Here is a 14,294-nt window from a genome sequence, read left to right on the forward strand (position 1 = left end):
AGTACATAAACAAATAGGTGACCAGCGACTTACAGCACAATACAATACAATACAGGATGAGGACATGGATAATATACATTGCTACATTAGCGACCATAACACCCACATAAGCAGCAGAGCGTAAGCAAACAAGTGTTAGGTGCCCTATTTGGGATTAAGAAGTAGATGAAAGTAAAGTAATACAAGGTTGATGTCTTTGCAGAGATAGGGAAAAGTAGAGCATGCTCAGATAGAATGAGAAACAAAAGGAAAGAAGAAATGGAAATTCTGATTGCCAATGTGCACAGGTCCTAAGAGGACAGACGGGCATTAATTTCAATTGTCACATTTGTAGTTTGTGTTTATTCCATTGGTAGAATTGTGCATCTAAATGCAGTTTCTTGCATAAAATGTGCCTGACTCTAAATGTATTCAATTACTGAAAACTCTGAGGATGTTCTAACACAGGTTAGGGCTGATAAGGCTTTGGGAACAGTTATTAAATAAAAAAAAGACACTTACATTTTTATTATGTTTTGTTTTGATCCGCAACACAAATCCTTGTTATTTTTGGGTTCAATACAAGGAGCATTCCTGCATCTAGCCCACATTTAAAATGAAATGCCCAATTGCCCCAGATCCTCACATCAAGGGAGCAAACTTTTGCAACATCACAGCCATTGTTGGTCTTAGAGCCTGATTCAGATGCACACGCAAATGCCATCGCAGCTGCTATATCTCACGAATCACAATTGGGAATTATAGGCTAATGACTCACTCGCATCCAGTGCTTAGAGGCGCCCACTGAAAGCATCTCACATCCGCCGCTCACGCTAAACCCTTTGCTTCCCATAGTAACAGGTGCAATGTAGATACATAACCTCACAAAACAGCAGTAGTGTTATAGGAACCACTTTTTGAGCATTGTAAATAACCACTATTGAAAATAAACTGCACTCAAAAAAGGGCACTAAATGTATACCTATAAACCAACATGTTGTTTTAGAAATATTAGTTAAAATAAACACCAAAGCTCTGTGTAAAGCGATAGCGATATCTTACACGATCTGATCAATTCCGACAAATCGGAATGACAGATTGTGTAAAATATGCCCAAATCGTGAGTAAATCATGAGTCCCCACTAACGATCACGATGCGATGCGTGTCCCTGCAGGTCGCACCTCGCATCTTCAGATCTGCCGTGCTGTAGGGCAGATCTGAAAATTGAAGTCACGATGCACTGGATAGTTTAGCAGGCACGATAGATTGTGTGCCAAATTGGCAGCTTTTTATGCCAAATCGTGCCCACAACTGCCGGGGAGCTCCCGGGGAGAATTCAGGGGGAAATCGTACACATCATGGGAATGTGAGCAAATGTGTGATTATCCTTTCACCAAGCTTAATATCAAACAAATACATACAAATCTGTAGCATGAGGCAGCCAGTTTGACTTTGACCTTATTTAGCTGTTATCACAGAAGACATTAAGTTTTAAAACTATTAACCTGTCTTTATCACCCTTAACAATTTCTTCTCCTGGAAGGTGGATGATCTAAAAGCCAAACTTGCAGCACAAGAGGTGGAGCTAAAGCAAAAGAACGAAGATGCTGATAAACTCATCCAGGTGGTAGGTGTGGAAACTGAGAAGGTGGGTAAAGAGAAAGCAGTGGCTGATGACGAGGAAAAGAAGGTTGCTGTGATTGCAGAAGAGGTCGGAAAGAAGCAGAGAGACTGTGAAACGGACTTGGCCAAAGCAGAACCAGCTTTAATAGCAGCACAAGAAGCACTGAACACTTTAAATAGGGTAAATTACGTGACCAATGAAAGTGGAGCACAGGATAGGGTCGTAGATGTATGTTAATTGTTGTCTTTTCTCAATTACAGACATAGATGCACATTTAGGGGGGTGTATGATTGTATTTGGGTGTTCGCACATACTGTAAAACACACATGTCCTAATTTTATGTGACCTATGTACCAAAAATTCATATAGGTAAGTCCTAATGAAGATTTTTTTCACAGCTTACACTTACAACTCCTTCTGTTTAGAGAGGAGAGATCTAGATGAATTAGGGATGTGCAGGCTCGGATTAGTTCGGATTTTCCTGGAAATTCTGATTTTTCCTGCCAAAAATCGGGTCTCGGAAAGAGGCAAAACATCATCTTTCATGTACTTTTGTCCAGGAATGATGTTTGTCCATGAAAGATGATGTTTTGCCTCTTTCTGAGACCCGATTTTTGGCGGGAAAAATCCGAAGTTGGCAGGACCACTATGTGGTCATCTTTCATGGACAAACATCATCTTTCATGGACTTTTGTCCAGGAATGATGATGTTTGTCAATGAAAGATGACGTTTTGTCTCTTTCTCAGACCTGATTTTTGGCGGGAAAAAAAAACTAATTTGTCGGGAAACTCCAAACTAATTAGAACCTGCACATCCCTAAAATATATGCACCTGTTAGAAGGCGTATCTTTTGTGGCTGCTGGAGGGCTGACGCATTGAGATGCAATATTGATGATGAGGTTCAGCAGCCCAAGCTAGTCACTTCTGATTGGCTAATTGTCTTGAGTCTTGACCACTCCGACTTATACTACTGAATAATTATAATATAGAATATACACTAATGAATAATCTTTTATTTATATTGTACTATAAGGTATCTGCAGTGCGCAAAGGGTCAACATTCTAGTTGAACATGAATATATAAGATCGCTATTGCAAAACAATACAACCAAATGCAGAAAGATGGCACAGAGTGATGGGGCCAAAGTAGGGCTGGTGCTGTGTAATGGGGTATGGAAAGGACCAATGCAGTGTGATGTCGGCACTGAAGGCATTGGCACTTGTGATGGGATCACAAGAGGGGCTGGTGCAATGTGACGTGGGCACAGGGGGTCAGCACACTGTGAAGAGAACACTAATGGATTTGCTTCACAGGAGAGAGTTTGCAGTCATAATATATATGCTTTAGAGTAGACTTCCTTTCAGGTCTTCTTGATTCAGGCGAGTCTCAGAGTCTCTGCTTCATTGTTTGTCTGCCTACACAAAGCTCCTTCATGCCACCACTTCTGCTTACATTACAGTGGAAGCAGGAAGACAGAGAAGTTCTCCTGGTCAGCTGGTTTATGTCCCATTCAATTATCTAAACATAAGAAATGCTGCTGCTCATGGGCCTATTTCTTAGCAGCGGCCCAGAGTGGTATCTCCTCCTGCTCCATCCTCATTTCATCCTTGGATGCTGATGGACCTATTTCTAAATGGAGACCTTGGGCTGCAGTCCCATCGGCCACATTATTCCGGCCCTGGTTTAAAGGGCATCATATGTGAGAGTGATGAGTAGTTTGAATTGTACTCTGAGGTAGTTCAGGAGCCAGTGAAGTAGTTGGCAGAGGGATGAGGCTGACAGAGTTGCCGGAGTGGTAAATGATATGGGCAGTAGCATTAAGTACAGAATGATGTGATGAGAGGAAGACCGTAAATGATGAGTGCATTGGGTGAGAGTTTGGTGGCATCCATGGTGAGAAAGGGTCTGGAAGCTGCATGTGAGATATACTGGATGTTGAGAGTAAAGAAGAGGGTGGAGTCTAGGATAATACCCAGGGAGCGGTGTTGGAGGACAGATGTAAGGATGGTGTTGTCAACCAATAGGAGAGGTGAAGGGGTTTTGGATGGGAGAGTTTATATGATATGAACTCGTAGCCATCTATTCCCATTATTTAATTCATGTTTCTGATTTGGCATGAAAAAATATTCTAATTTTTATTATAAATGGGAACACAACATAGGTTTGTATTTTACATATGAGAAATGCATCTTTCGTGTTTATTAGTAGCAATGGCAAGTCACTATTCTGTGTTCTGCTTATGACGCTTCATTACATTTTGTGTTGTGTACAAATAGAGTAATGCAACTTTAGCATTTGCTACTCAAATTGTCAAGCCACAACGCCACGCTTTCTCTACGCTATCATAGGCTGTAGGCAGTGGCACACATACTAGTTATTCCTGGCATAAACCTGGCATAGATGGTGCTGTCATACATCTGGATGCATCATGAGATGTGTCCAATTGAACACATGCATGTATATGAACTTTTATTATGTGCATCTATTCCTGCTTTTGTTCAGAGCACAAATACGTCCAACTTTACATGAGCCCATTAGAGCTTATTGTCCATTTTGGGAACCCTTTTGTATTACATAACATGGTGGGAAGCCCATGGCCTAGAAAGGCAGACCTGAGCTAATCTTGTATTTTCCTTTCCAGAACAACCTTACTGAGCTAAAGTCTTTTGGCTCCCCACCTTCAGCCGTCACTAATGTCACAGCAGCTGTCATGGTCCTCACAGCCCCTGGAGGTAAAGTCCCCAGAGACAGGAGCTGGAAGGCTGCCAGAGTGGTCATGGGCAAAGTGGACAGCTTTTTAGACTCCCTGATAAACTTCAAAAAGGAGAGTATTCACGAAAACTGCATAAAAGCCATTCAGCCCTATTTGAATGACCCAGAATTCAATCCAGAATTCATTGCTTCCAAATCCCTAGCTGCTGCTGGGCTCTGTTCCTGGGTCGTCAACATTGTGAAGTTCTATGAAGTCTACTGTGAGGTAGAGCCAAAACGCCAAGCCCTGAACAAGGCTAATGCTGAGCTAGAAGCTGCAGAAGAGAAACTGGCCACAATCAAAGCTAAAATTGCTGTAAGTTATTTTCCAGGTAACATACTGCATGGACATATAAACTATTAACCTATATACTGTAGGAAAAACATACACCAGTCATTCTATGCTACACAGAATAAACACAAAGAGAACAATTAAAACCAATTGTAAAATAAAACACATAGAGAACAATTAAAACCAATTGTAAAATATCATGTAATGTATTAATGGTATTTCCAGCTTATGGTTCATTCTAGTTATTGGCTTGTATTTGACCGTCTGCAACTTTTACTAAATACTTTGAATGACAATACAAATACATAGCAGAAAAGCAGTGTGTTTTATTGCATTGCCCTGGGGTATAACACAACTCTGCTATACTCTCTGCATTAGATACAGAACAGAAAAAATAAGCTCAAACAGACAAACAATAGCAGGAAGGTTCTCATTTTAATTTAATAGGGCTATGCACAAGCTAATTAATTAAAATAACCCAAAGGTTTAAGGGAGTGTATTGGATGTAGCACCAAAAAATACTGATTAAATCACAAGGAGTATTCCATATTATTTTGTATTACTTTTACTGACCCTTTATATCAAGTTCATGCAATGGGCACAGCCTGGCAGGAGCGTGTCTACCCATTCTGCTGCCAGGATTGACAACTAAGATAGTTGCCTTCTTATCTCTTTCACAAACGGAATGGGTATGGGCATCAGTATTTCAACGCCTATCTTTAGTCCCTTGACGGGATTTCGATGGCGGTATTGAGACCGGCGGCATCGCAGCCGCTGGTCTTATAACTACATCCCTCACAAACTACCATGAATGTTTGCATGTGAATTGTGTGCAATTTAAAATACAAATATTGTTATTTTAAGCATTATTAGATATAACAAAAAGGTAAAGACCACTAATTTAGATTTTTACATTAACATTGAAAATTGTCAACATATCCTTCATGTTGCCGTCCCAGAAAAGCATGCTACAGTGTCTGCCATTACTGCCTGATTGTAGACATACCCATGAGCACATTTTCACTGCACTGTTACTTCACAGCTTCTGAATGAAAACCTTGGTAAGCTAACGGCAAAGTTTGAGAAAGCAACTGCAGATAAGTTAAAGTGCCAACAGGAAGCCGATGCTACCGCTCTGACCATCTCCCTCGCCAACCGTCTGGTAAGTTTAAAAAGTTATATTAACATAAAGGACATCATTATATTTTAATAAAAAAAACAGTGCATTCCGTTATATTTATTTATGGTTTAGAATCCCTGTATTGTCACATATGATGTAAAACACATTGATTTATCCACATCTCCAACCTGGCAGCATATTAAAATATTAAATATTATTATTTCTGTTACAAATATATGCTGTACCCAGGTCTGCATACTTCTTTTCAAAGAAATAGATGCACTAACTGCAAAGAGACTTCTGTGACTTCGTGACAGCAGAACAATTTACGGGCTTATCAATTTCATAAATTAAACTTAGTGTCTATGACACTTTCAGTAGGGAATTTGCAAAAAGCTGTGACTATAAATATTATCCTGCCATACCGGAAATATTAAGGAGCGTGTCCAGTTACCAACCTCATGCCAGGTTGATTTTATTTTTAAATGTATGCTAATAGGAAACTATAGCAGTATGGCTTGAGCTTTTCACTTCATTGAGGGTTTTATGTTTTTTAAAGTTATATAAATGTAGTTAAGCTCACCTTAAAACCACATTGTCGACATTCATCAGTGTCGACATGGTCATGTCGACTGCAGGAGAGAACACATAATGAACATGTCGACAAAATAACCATGTTGACATTCTTATGTAATCATGATGAATGTCAACCTAATATACCGAACCCGCTTGGTACAACTCCTTCAAAAGACAACTTAAGACAAATGTTCTTTTAGAGCTCAAACTACCTTCCCAAACTTGCAAACAGGCCCCATTTCTGTAACAATCAGTGTCTGCGAATAGCTCACTTCTTAGTCTTTTCATTTTTCAACGTGCAACACCCTAAAGAGGCTCAAGTTAATACTAGGCCAATAGGAAAAGCATTAATAACACTGATTGGATGTTTGCTAATGAGGCACGGCAACCATCCAAACAGCTAGCTATAGCCATACATCTTCACTGAATGCTGTATTTCTTAAGAGATCGTTAACAGGTGAGATTGTTCAGTAGAGGCACCAACAATTTAAAAAAAAGACAAATAAATTACTTGGGTGTGAAAAAAATAAAACGTTATCATGGTTTAATTCTGTACAAGAAGTATCTGATTGGTTACTTTAGCTATTCACCTTGCCTAAACTTTGCGTTATAATTCATTGCCTTCTAGCTTTTCACCCAAAACTGCATTATCATTTATAGCTGAACACATGAAATGACTTTAGTCCAAAATAACTGCCTGAGTTGTTAAAAAAAAAAATACATTGTAAAATAAAGTACTAAACAGACCTTTGGCCTAAATTCTTTAGAAAATACAATATAATGAAAAATATAATGCCAAACAAAATGCAACAACATTTCAAGATTTATGTGTGGTACACTGTAAAATTAAATGAATATCAAACATCAGCCTTGTCTATAAAATGATGTACTGTATTTGTGCAATTGTGATCTTTATGGGTTTGTGCTCAGTGTCGTATCTTTTAAACCTTCATACAGTTCAAAGTGTATTAACGTGCCTCGCTGAGGTGATAAATATTATCTCACCTACACTGGCCTGATTATGTTCTGTACATTGAATCACTTATAATATGAAGGAAAACTACCAGCACAAAGCACTCACAATCCACAGATGTTCTCAAAATAATTTAATGGTATTCTCACCAAGTGCCACACCAGGGCACTTATGCGCCCTTTGCCGCAACCCCTCCTACTCCGGTCCCCCAGCACACGTGACTTAACAGAAGCAAAGGCCAGAATCAGGAAGATTGGTGCGGTGGTTGATCTGAGGATGGGCTTCTCCAGGCACCCCACAAGCTGGAGTTATTGCTGGAGCAGCAACTGTGGCGCTCTTTTGGTCTTCCACCCTGGTCGACTGCACCGGTTGCACCGCCCTCCGTATGACCCTGATCTCACTGACTTGTAAGCATCATTTACAAACCACAAAATATTTGAATGCACAGCTCATATATTCAGGTGTACAATAATTTGTGTTCATTCTAATCAAATATTATTACAAAGTTTAACGTTCATGGGACTGCAGCCATCCTCCGTGTATGAGATCGCAAGTGGAAAATCAACCCCAGATTGAACAGAAGCATAGTGAGATTAGTTGAAAGAGCCAGGGAAAACTTCCATAGAGAAATATACGAGCTGAACTTCCATGGTCATGGTACGCCAGTGTTGGATAGCACCATGCGACATCCGATGCTTTTTAAATAACAGTGGGCTCCATGGAAGAAGGAGGACTTCAATAGCAGTCTGGTTTTTTAATAACATTAAAAAGCCAGAGTGGAATTTGCTAAAATGCATATTGGCAAACCACAATGCTCCTGGGAGAATGTCCTTTGGAAACTGGATCTTTCTGGCTCTATTGTTCAAGATGAAAAAAATAAGCTTTCAAAGAGCAGAACACCATGCATACTATCAAACATGGAGGAGGCTTGGTTAACTTGTGAGCCTGCTTTGCTGCATCTGGAATGGGTACCTATAGGCCAGTGAAGTCTCAAAACTCTCAAGGCTTACTGGAGCTAAATATGCTGCCCAGTGTCAGCAAGCTCTGTCTCAGTTGCAGGTCATGGGTACTGCAATAGGATAATGACCCAAACACAGAGAAAAGACTGTAACAATTGTTAAGAACAAAACATTTGACTAGTCTGTAGTGGCCATGATCTGAATCCTATTGAACATCTTTTGAAAAAGGTGAAACATGGGGGTAAATTTACTAAAGTGAGACATTTTAGAAGTGGAGAGGTTGCCCATAGCAACCAATCAGATTCTAACTATTATCTTCTAGAAGTTGCTGGTTAAATGTTAAGTAGCATGTGATTGGTTGCTATGGGCAACATCTCTACTTCTAAAAACACTCACTTTAGTATATTTACCCCATGCACCCTTCAAACCTGAGACAGCTGAGCAGTTTGCTCAGGAAGAGTGGGCCAAAGTACCTGTTGACGGATGAAGAGGTCTTATTGAGAACTACAGAAATTGCTTGATTATAGTAATTGTCTCTAAAAGTTGTACAGTGCAAAAAAATATTGGGTTGGGGTATCAACAGTTTTGTCCATGCCATTTTCATTCATTTTATTATTAATATTCTGAGGAATCAATTGCAAAGTCTGAGTTATAATAAATATGGAATAAAAAATGATGGATGGCAATTACTTGCCTGTATACTGTAATTAAATATTTTTTACCTTTTTTAACGAGTTGAGAAATTCACTCATACAGTATTTCTGAAATTTACAGAACTGTTCATAATGTATAACTTACATTATACAATAATTTGTAATTTTTCTGTATACTATAGCACTACACAATTATGCTGTTGTAGACATATAATATACTATGTTTTGTATCTTTCTCATTAGACATTAGATAACATATACACACTCCAAACCTGACCTTGACATTACTGTTATCCATGTCTGTACCACATACCGTCTACATGCCATTTATTAATTGCCAGCGTGAATTAAGTGTGGGTGTTGTGTCGGAGCCCTAGAAGACAGGTGGCCCTTTCCATCTAGTGAAGTGTGTCAACCATATTTTGTTATTGAAATGTATTCAATCTTGATTTCTATCACCAGGACAGTTATTAATGGAAGGTTAGGGTTCGTCTGTCACAGTTAAGCTATCCCTGGCAAAGATTAATTAATTGTGTTTGCCACTGAAACACAGATGTCAGTCTCTCAATTTACAAGTTGCTATAGATTTGCTTACCTTTATTTAGCTGTAATATACATTTTTTGAAATACTTGCTTGATGCAGTTTCACGAAAGAATGAACATATTTATGCAAACAGGCAGGTAATGTACATTGTTCTCATGTGCAGTATTGTGACATTATTTTCAAAGATTGATGGACATTATATAAGCACCTATACAATAAAAATGTAAGCAAAGTAAATTTAGAAACACAAAAATGAATTAAATACATTTAAACTAGTGAAGGGATCTGGCTGGGCTTGTGTTGATGGTATGGGTATTGGTTTAGGTACATATGTAGAATTGTTCATGAAGGTAATGTTGATATGCGCTTGAGATTCGAATGTTGCAGTACAGCAGGTACTGTACATCTTTGGTAGAGATGTTGTAGTATGTATGTGTTGGTGGGTTTAATGGGTTGTGTTAGTAATTGAGATTCTGAATGTATTAAATACAGTATGTGTTAATGGTTTAGATATTGAAAAAGCAATATGTGATGATGGTTGTAGTAAAAGGATGTATTGATTACAATAATGGGTAGATATGCTAACAGTTGTTTAAATTTGGTTCTGAATCAGTTAGTCGAAGTGGCTCTGAAATTGGAAACATTGCCAGAAATGATTAAACTTTAAATAGATTAAAAGATTTGAGATAATTGAAACAAGAACTAAAGATGTGTGGGTTCGGTTTTACTTGGATTTACTCGGTTCTTTTCCCCAAAAATATCGCAAGTTGGGATTAGTTCGGATTTATTTTATTGGCTATCCAAAACACGTGATAGCCGATTAGCCAATAAAATGCCGTTTTTGAGATCCGAACATATCAGAGTAAAACCAAGCCCACACATCTCTACCGACATGAATGGAAGTCAATTTTGTGGTTCAATCTTCATGGCTTGTGTCTAGTATGGTATGCAGTTTGCAGTTGAATTTCATAGTCGCAGCTCTTGAATCTGTTTACTTAAACTATAGAATGTTGCCTGAACTAAAGTGGCTTATATGTAACTTACAGTGTTTCTAACTATTTTTTCATTTGAACAGCAATAAAGTCTGAACATGTCTCAGCTTGAACAGACTTTATTGCTGTTCAAATGAAAAAATAGTTAGAAACACTGTAAGTTACATATAAGCCACTTTAGTTCGGGCAACATTCTATAGTTTAAGTAAACAGATTCAAGAGCTGCGACTATTAAATTCAACTGCAAACTGCATACCATACTAGACACAAGCCATGAAGATTGAACCACAAAATTGACTTCCATTCATGTTTGTACCACATACAAGTTTGATCAGACTGGCCAAATGTAATTGAATTTCAAACTGGATTGAATATTCGAGAACCTCTATTAATGGGATATGTAAACATACTTTGGTCGTTGGCATGCTATATATGTGCTTCTAGTGCTGTTTCTAGTGAATTTGGATATGTTTTAGTTGTTGAAGTAGAAAGATGTGTTGACAGTTGACTTTTGAAATATTAACATGAACCATCTCTAATGAATGTTTTTTCCATTGGACATGTGTAGGTTGGAGGACTTGCCTCAGAGAATGTTAGATGGGCTGATGCAGTCAGGAGCTTCAAGCTCCAAGAAAGAACTTTGTGTGGAGATGTTCTGCTGATCACCGCCTTTGTCTCCTACCTCGGTTACTTCACCAAGAAGTACAGACAAGACCTCATGGATAAGACCTGGAAGCCATATCTTGGGCAACTTAAAGTAAGTTTATGCAACAGTCTATCTGAAATTATTTATCCACATATTCTTTTCCTGACCCATCCATCTTAGAACCAAACCAAAAGTCTAATAAAGTGATACTTTTCATGATGGCTACTAGTTTCTTCCATTCAATATATAACATTTGTGACATTCTTACATTTATGACAATACAGGACAAGGTAGTAATGCGGAGAAAATATCATTGAAGAAGCTAAAACTAGTAGTTACATACATTATACAGCCTCTTCCCATAGAAAAGCATGTTTGCACCATGGAAAAGCTGCATTAAGGGTACATCTGAGCATGTACAGTAGCAATTATATCCCTAGAAACTAACTATTCTTAAAGCTACTCTTAATTGTCATTGCCCTAAGTGCAACAGATGCACCTACCTAGTGCTAGTCATCATCTATGAAAACGTGTAGCTTCGAAAGAACACTGTAATCTTTCATTCTCAAGATATCTAATCCACCCCCTGAGTGTAGTATTTGGGTTTGTTTGTTATTAAATATTTTAAGGCAATAATCCTGGGCCTGATTCTGAATCACATGCAAATTACCCGCAGCTGCTAGTGACCGGGGCAGCCATATGCACTCCCTTCTGCTAATGTGAGAAACCACTTCATGCGTATATTTGCACTGCCCACTACTTTTCTGTCAGCAGCCGCACCTACCCCATGCTGTATGCAAGAGATCCTCCAGAAACAGGATTCCCGACGACATACGTACGACTCCTAAGAGCACGGAAATGTGGCCACACCCCTGAGACACTACCATAAAATGCATCCTGTGCGTTCGCAAAGGTAGCCGCCCAGTATACATACCCGAAAATGCCCATAGATAGAGATAACTAGCCAAGCACAAAGCCTCTGTCAAGGTGCATATGCATGGTGCGGCACATGCGCAATTTGCTAAAAATATCTAGATGTGTCCACGTTTTGATTTGCATGCTACTCAGAATCAGGCACCCTTGCTACTTATGTACTTTACAGTTTAGGGCCGTATTCAATTAGCGGCGAAAAGCTGAGATCCGCAAAAAAGTATCGCTGGTTGCAACTTTTCACCAGTCTGACAGTTTCCTCCATATTCAATTCCAAAGAATTTTCGCCAGCGCGAAAACGCATTGCAATGTAATAGGCGAAAATGATTTGCCTATGAATAGGTGTCGAAAAAAAGTGCAGAATTGCGGTTTTGGGGTGCAAAGGTGAGGAAACCACTCTGCACCTGTGGGACAGCCCCCAAAAGGTTAACTGCGTCACGAACCAAAAAGGAACACCCCAACAAATGGGGGTGAAAAAGGGGGTGAAAGAGGACAAATTTGGGCTACAAACTTAAAAACTAGCGAAATAAGCTTTTGGGGGGTCTACAAGTATGGGGGAGGTGTTTTTTTTATTCCATGTGCTTGCTGAAGGTGCGCTTTTTAAGTTTTTAAAACTTCACTTAAGCGATTTTTAACCATGCTTGCACCCATTTTCATGTACCCCAAATTTGCTGGGAGTAGTTATTTTCTCCAAAAACCCCTGCTTAATGCTATTCTTCGCCACTTGTGCAAAGACGCTATATAGAGTCAATTGAAAGCACTTAAGTACCCCAAATAGCTCCAGGGGGGCTAATCGGGGACATCTATAGTGATCCCCAATGTTAGTGTATCTTTTGGGAGGTGTCAGGCTAATTTCCCGAAAACTGACAGCACTTTTCGCAAGTTTGAGTTTCGCCGGGACGCGTTTTCGTGTCCTTTGGAATTTAATACAGCAAATAGCGGGGGCGCGCATGATAAGTTTCCGCGGCTAAAACATGCGAAGTCAGCGAAAAGTGCGGCATGTGAAAAGTACGTGACTTTTCGCCTAGAATTGAATACGGCGCTTAGTCTATTAAGAGATATTAAAACTGTCACTTTTATTGGTCATGTAACCACACCCATATTAACTTGGCAGTACCGCTGGGGAGCTATTGCATTTCCCCGAGACCTCTCACTAACTTGCAGTAACTCAGCTAATAATTCTATACGCGTCATACAAGTATTATATAATATATAGTTTTGTATATATATTATTACATTTTTAAATTATGCATTATGTATAGAGAACATTTTCTTGGCAGTGTTTTCCTCCAGTAACACATTCAATAAAATATCACATTTTAATGACCTTGTTCCTTGCAATTTTTAAATAAGGAACTTGAAATGAGAAATCTGCAGAATCACCTCCTATCCGCTTCCTATTACTTGCAAATTCTGCCATATTGACTGCATTTTATTATTATTATTATTATTATTATTATTATTATTATTATTGTTATCCTTTATTTATATGGTGCCACAACTGTTCCGCAGCGCCTTACATAGTACATAAAACTAGTAAGTGAACAAGAAACAAGTAACTTACAGTACATTACAGTGCAGGACAAGGACACGACTTATATACATTGCTGAAATAGTGATTAAAAGCACTCACAATAAGCAGCCGGGAGTTGGCAGTCACGTGTTAAATGCCCTTATGGAGAGTAAGGAGTAGAAGAAAATGTAATGAGAAGCACATGAGGGAAGAGGTCCCTGCTCGAGAGAGCTTACATTCTAAAGTACAACAGCATTTACGGTACAATAGTTTGCAGTAAGCAGGCTTTCCAGCGTTCTGCTTGTTAGGGCCGTACTGGGACAATGTTGTTTGTACAGCAAATCACCAGGCATGGACAGCTAAGAATGAGATGCGCCTGTGGCTTATTTTTGTTGATTATCCATGAAAGAAATACAACAAAATGGGGGTTGGGTTGTGTCATGTTCTCACTCTGCTAGGGGTCATGCTGCAGTGTATTAATCAAGTGTAACATGACAGAATCTGAGGTAAGAGCTGGTCTGGTGGTCTGACTTAAAAATAGAAACTTTTTACAGGCAATTGACACTGAGCTCATCTATGTACTGCATGAGATATACAGCAGACTGTAGCATCACCTCAGTGAATCTTGATCTATGAGCAAATGGCATTTTTTTAAATAAGTTATATAGAGTCATAATATAGTATCTAATGCGCATCCCCTTGTGGTGTACTAGTAATGTCTAGTAGTTACTGGATATAT

At 39.0% G+C, this 14,294-nt stretch overlaps 1 protein-coding gene across 1 annotated transcript in view; it reads left to right on the top strand.

Annotated features, from left to right (window-relative positions):
* Positions 1–14,294, top strand: part of DNAH9 (dynein axonemal heavy chain 9) — a 319,894-nt gene that overhangs the window by 206,632 nt on the left and 98,968 nt on the right. Inside the window, exons 49-52 of the mRNA XM_088468617.1 lie at positions 1,524–1,784; positions 4,248–4,673; positions 5,692–5,811; positions 11,035–11,223. Of these exons, the coding sequence (XP_088324743.1) occupies positions 1,524–1,784; positions 4,248–4,673; positions 5,692–5,811; positions 11,035–11,223 (996 nt within the window). The remainder of the gene's footprint in view (positions 1–1,523; positions 1,785–4,247; positions 4,674–5,691; positions 5,812–11,034; positions 11,224–14,294) is intronic.

Source organism: Taudactylus pleione, unplaced genomic scaffold (assembly GCF_031769625.1).
Source record: "Taudactylus pleione unplaced genomic scaffold, aTauple2 ptg000012l, whole genome shotgun sequence".
Classification (NCBI taxonomy): domain Eukaryota; kingdom Metazoa; phylum Chordata; class Amphibia; order Anura; family Myobatrachidae; genus Taudactylus; species Taudactylus pleione.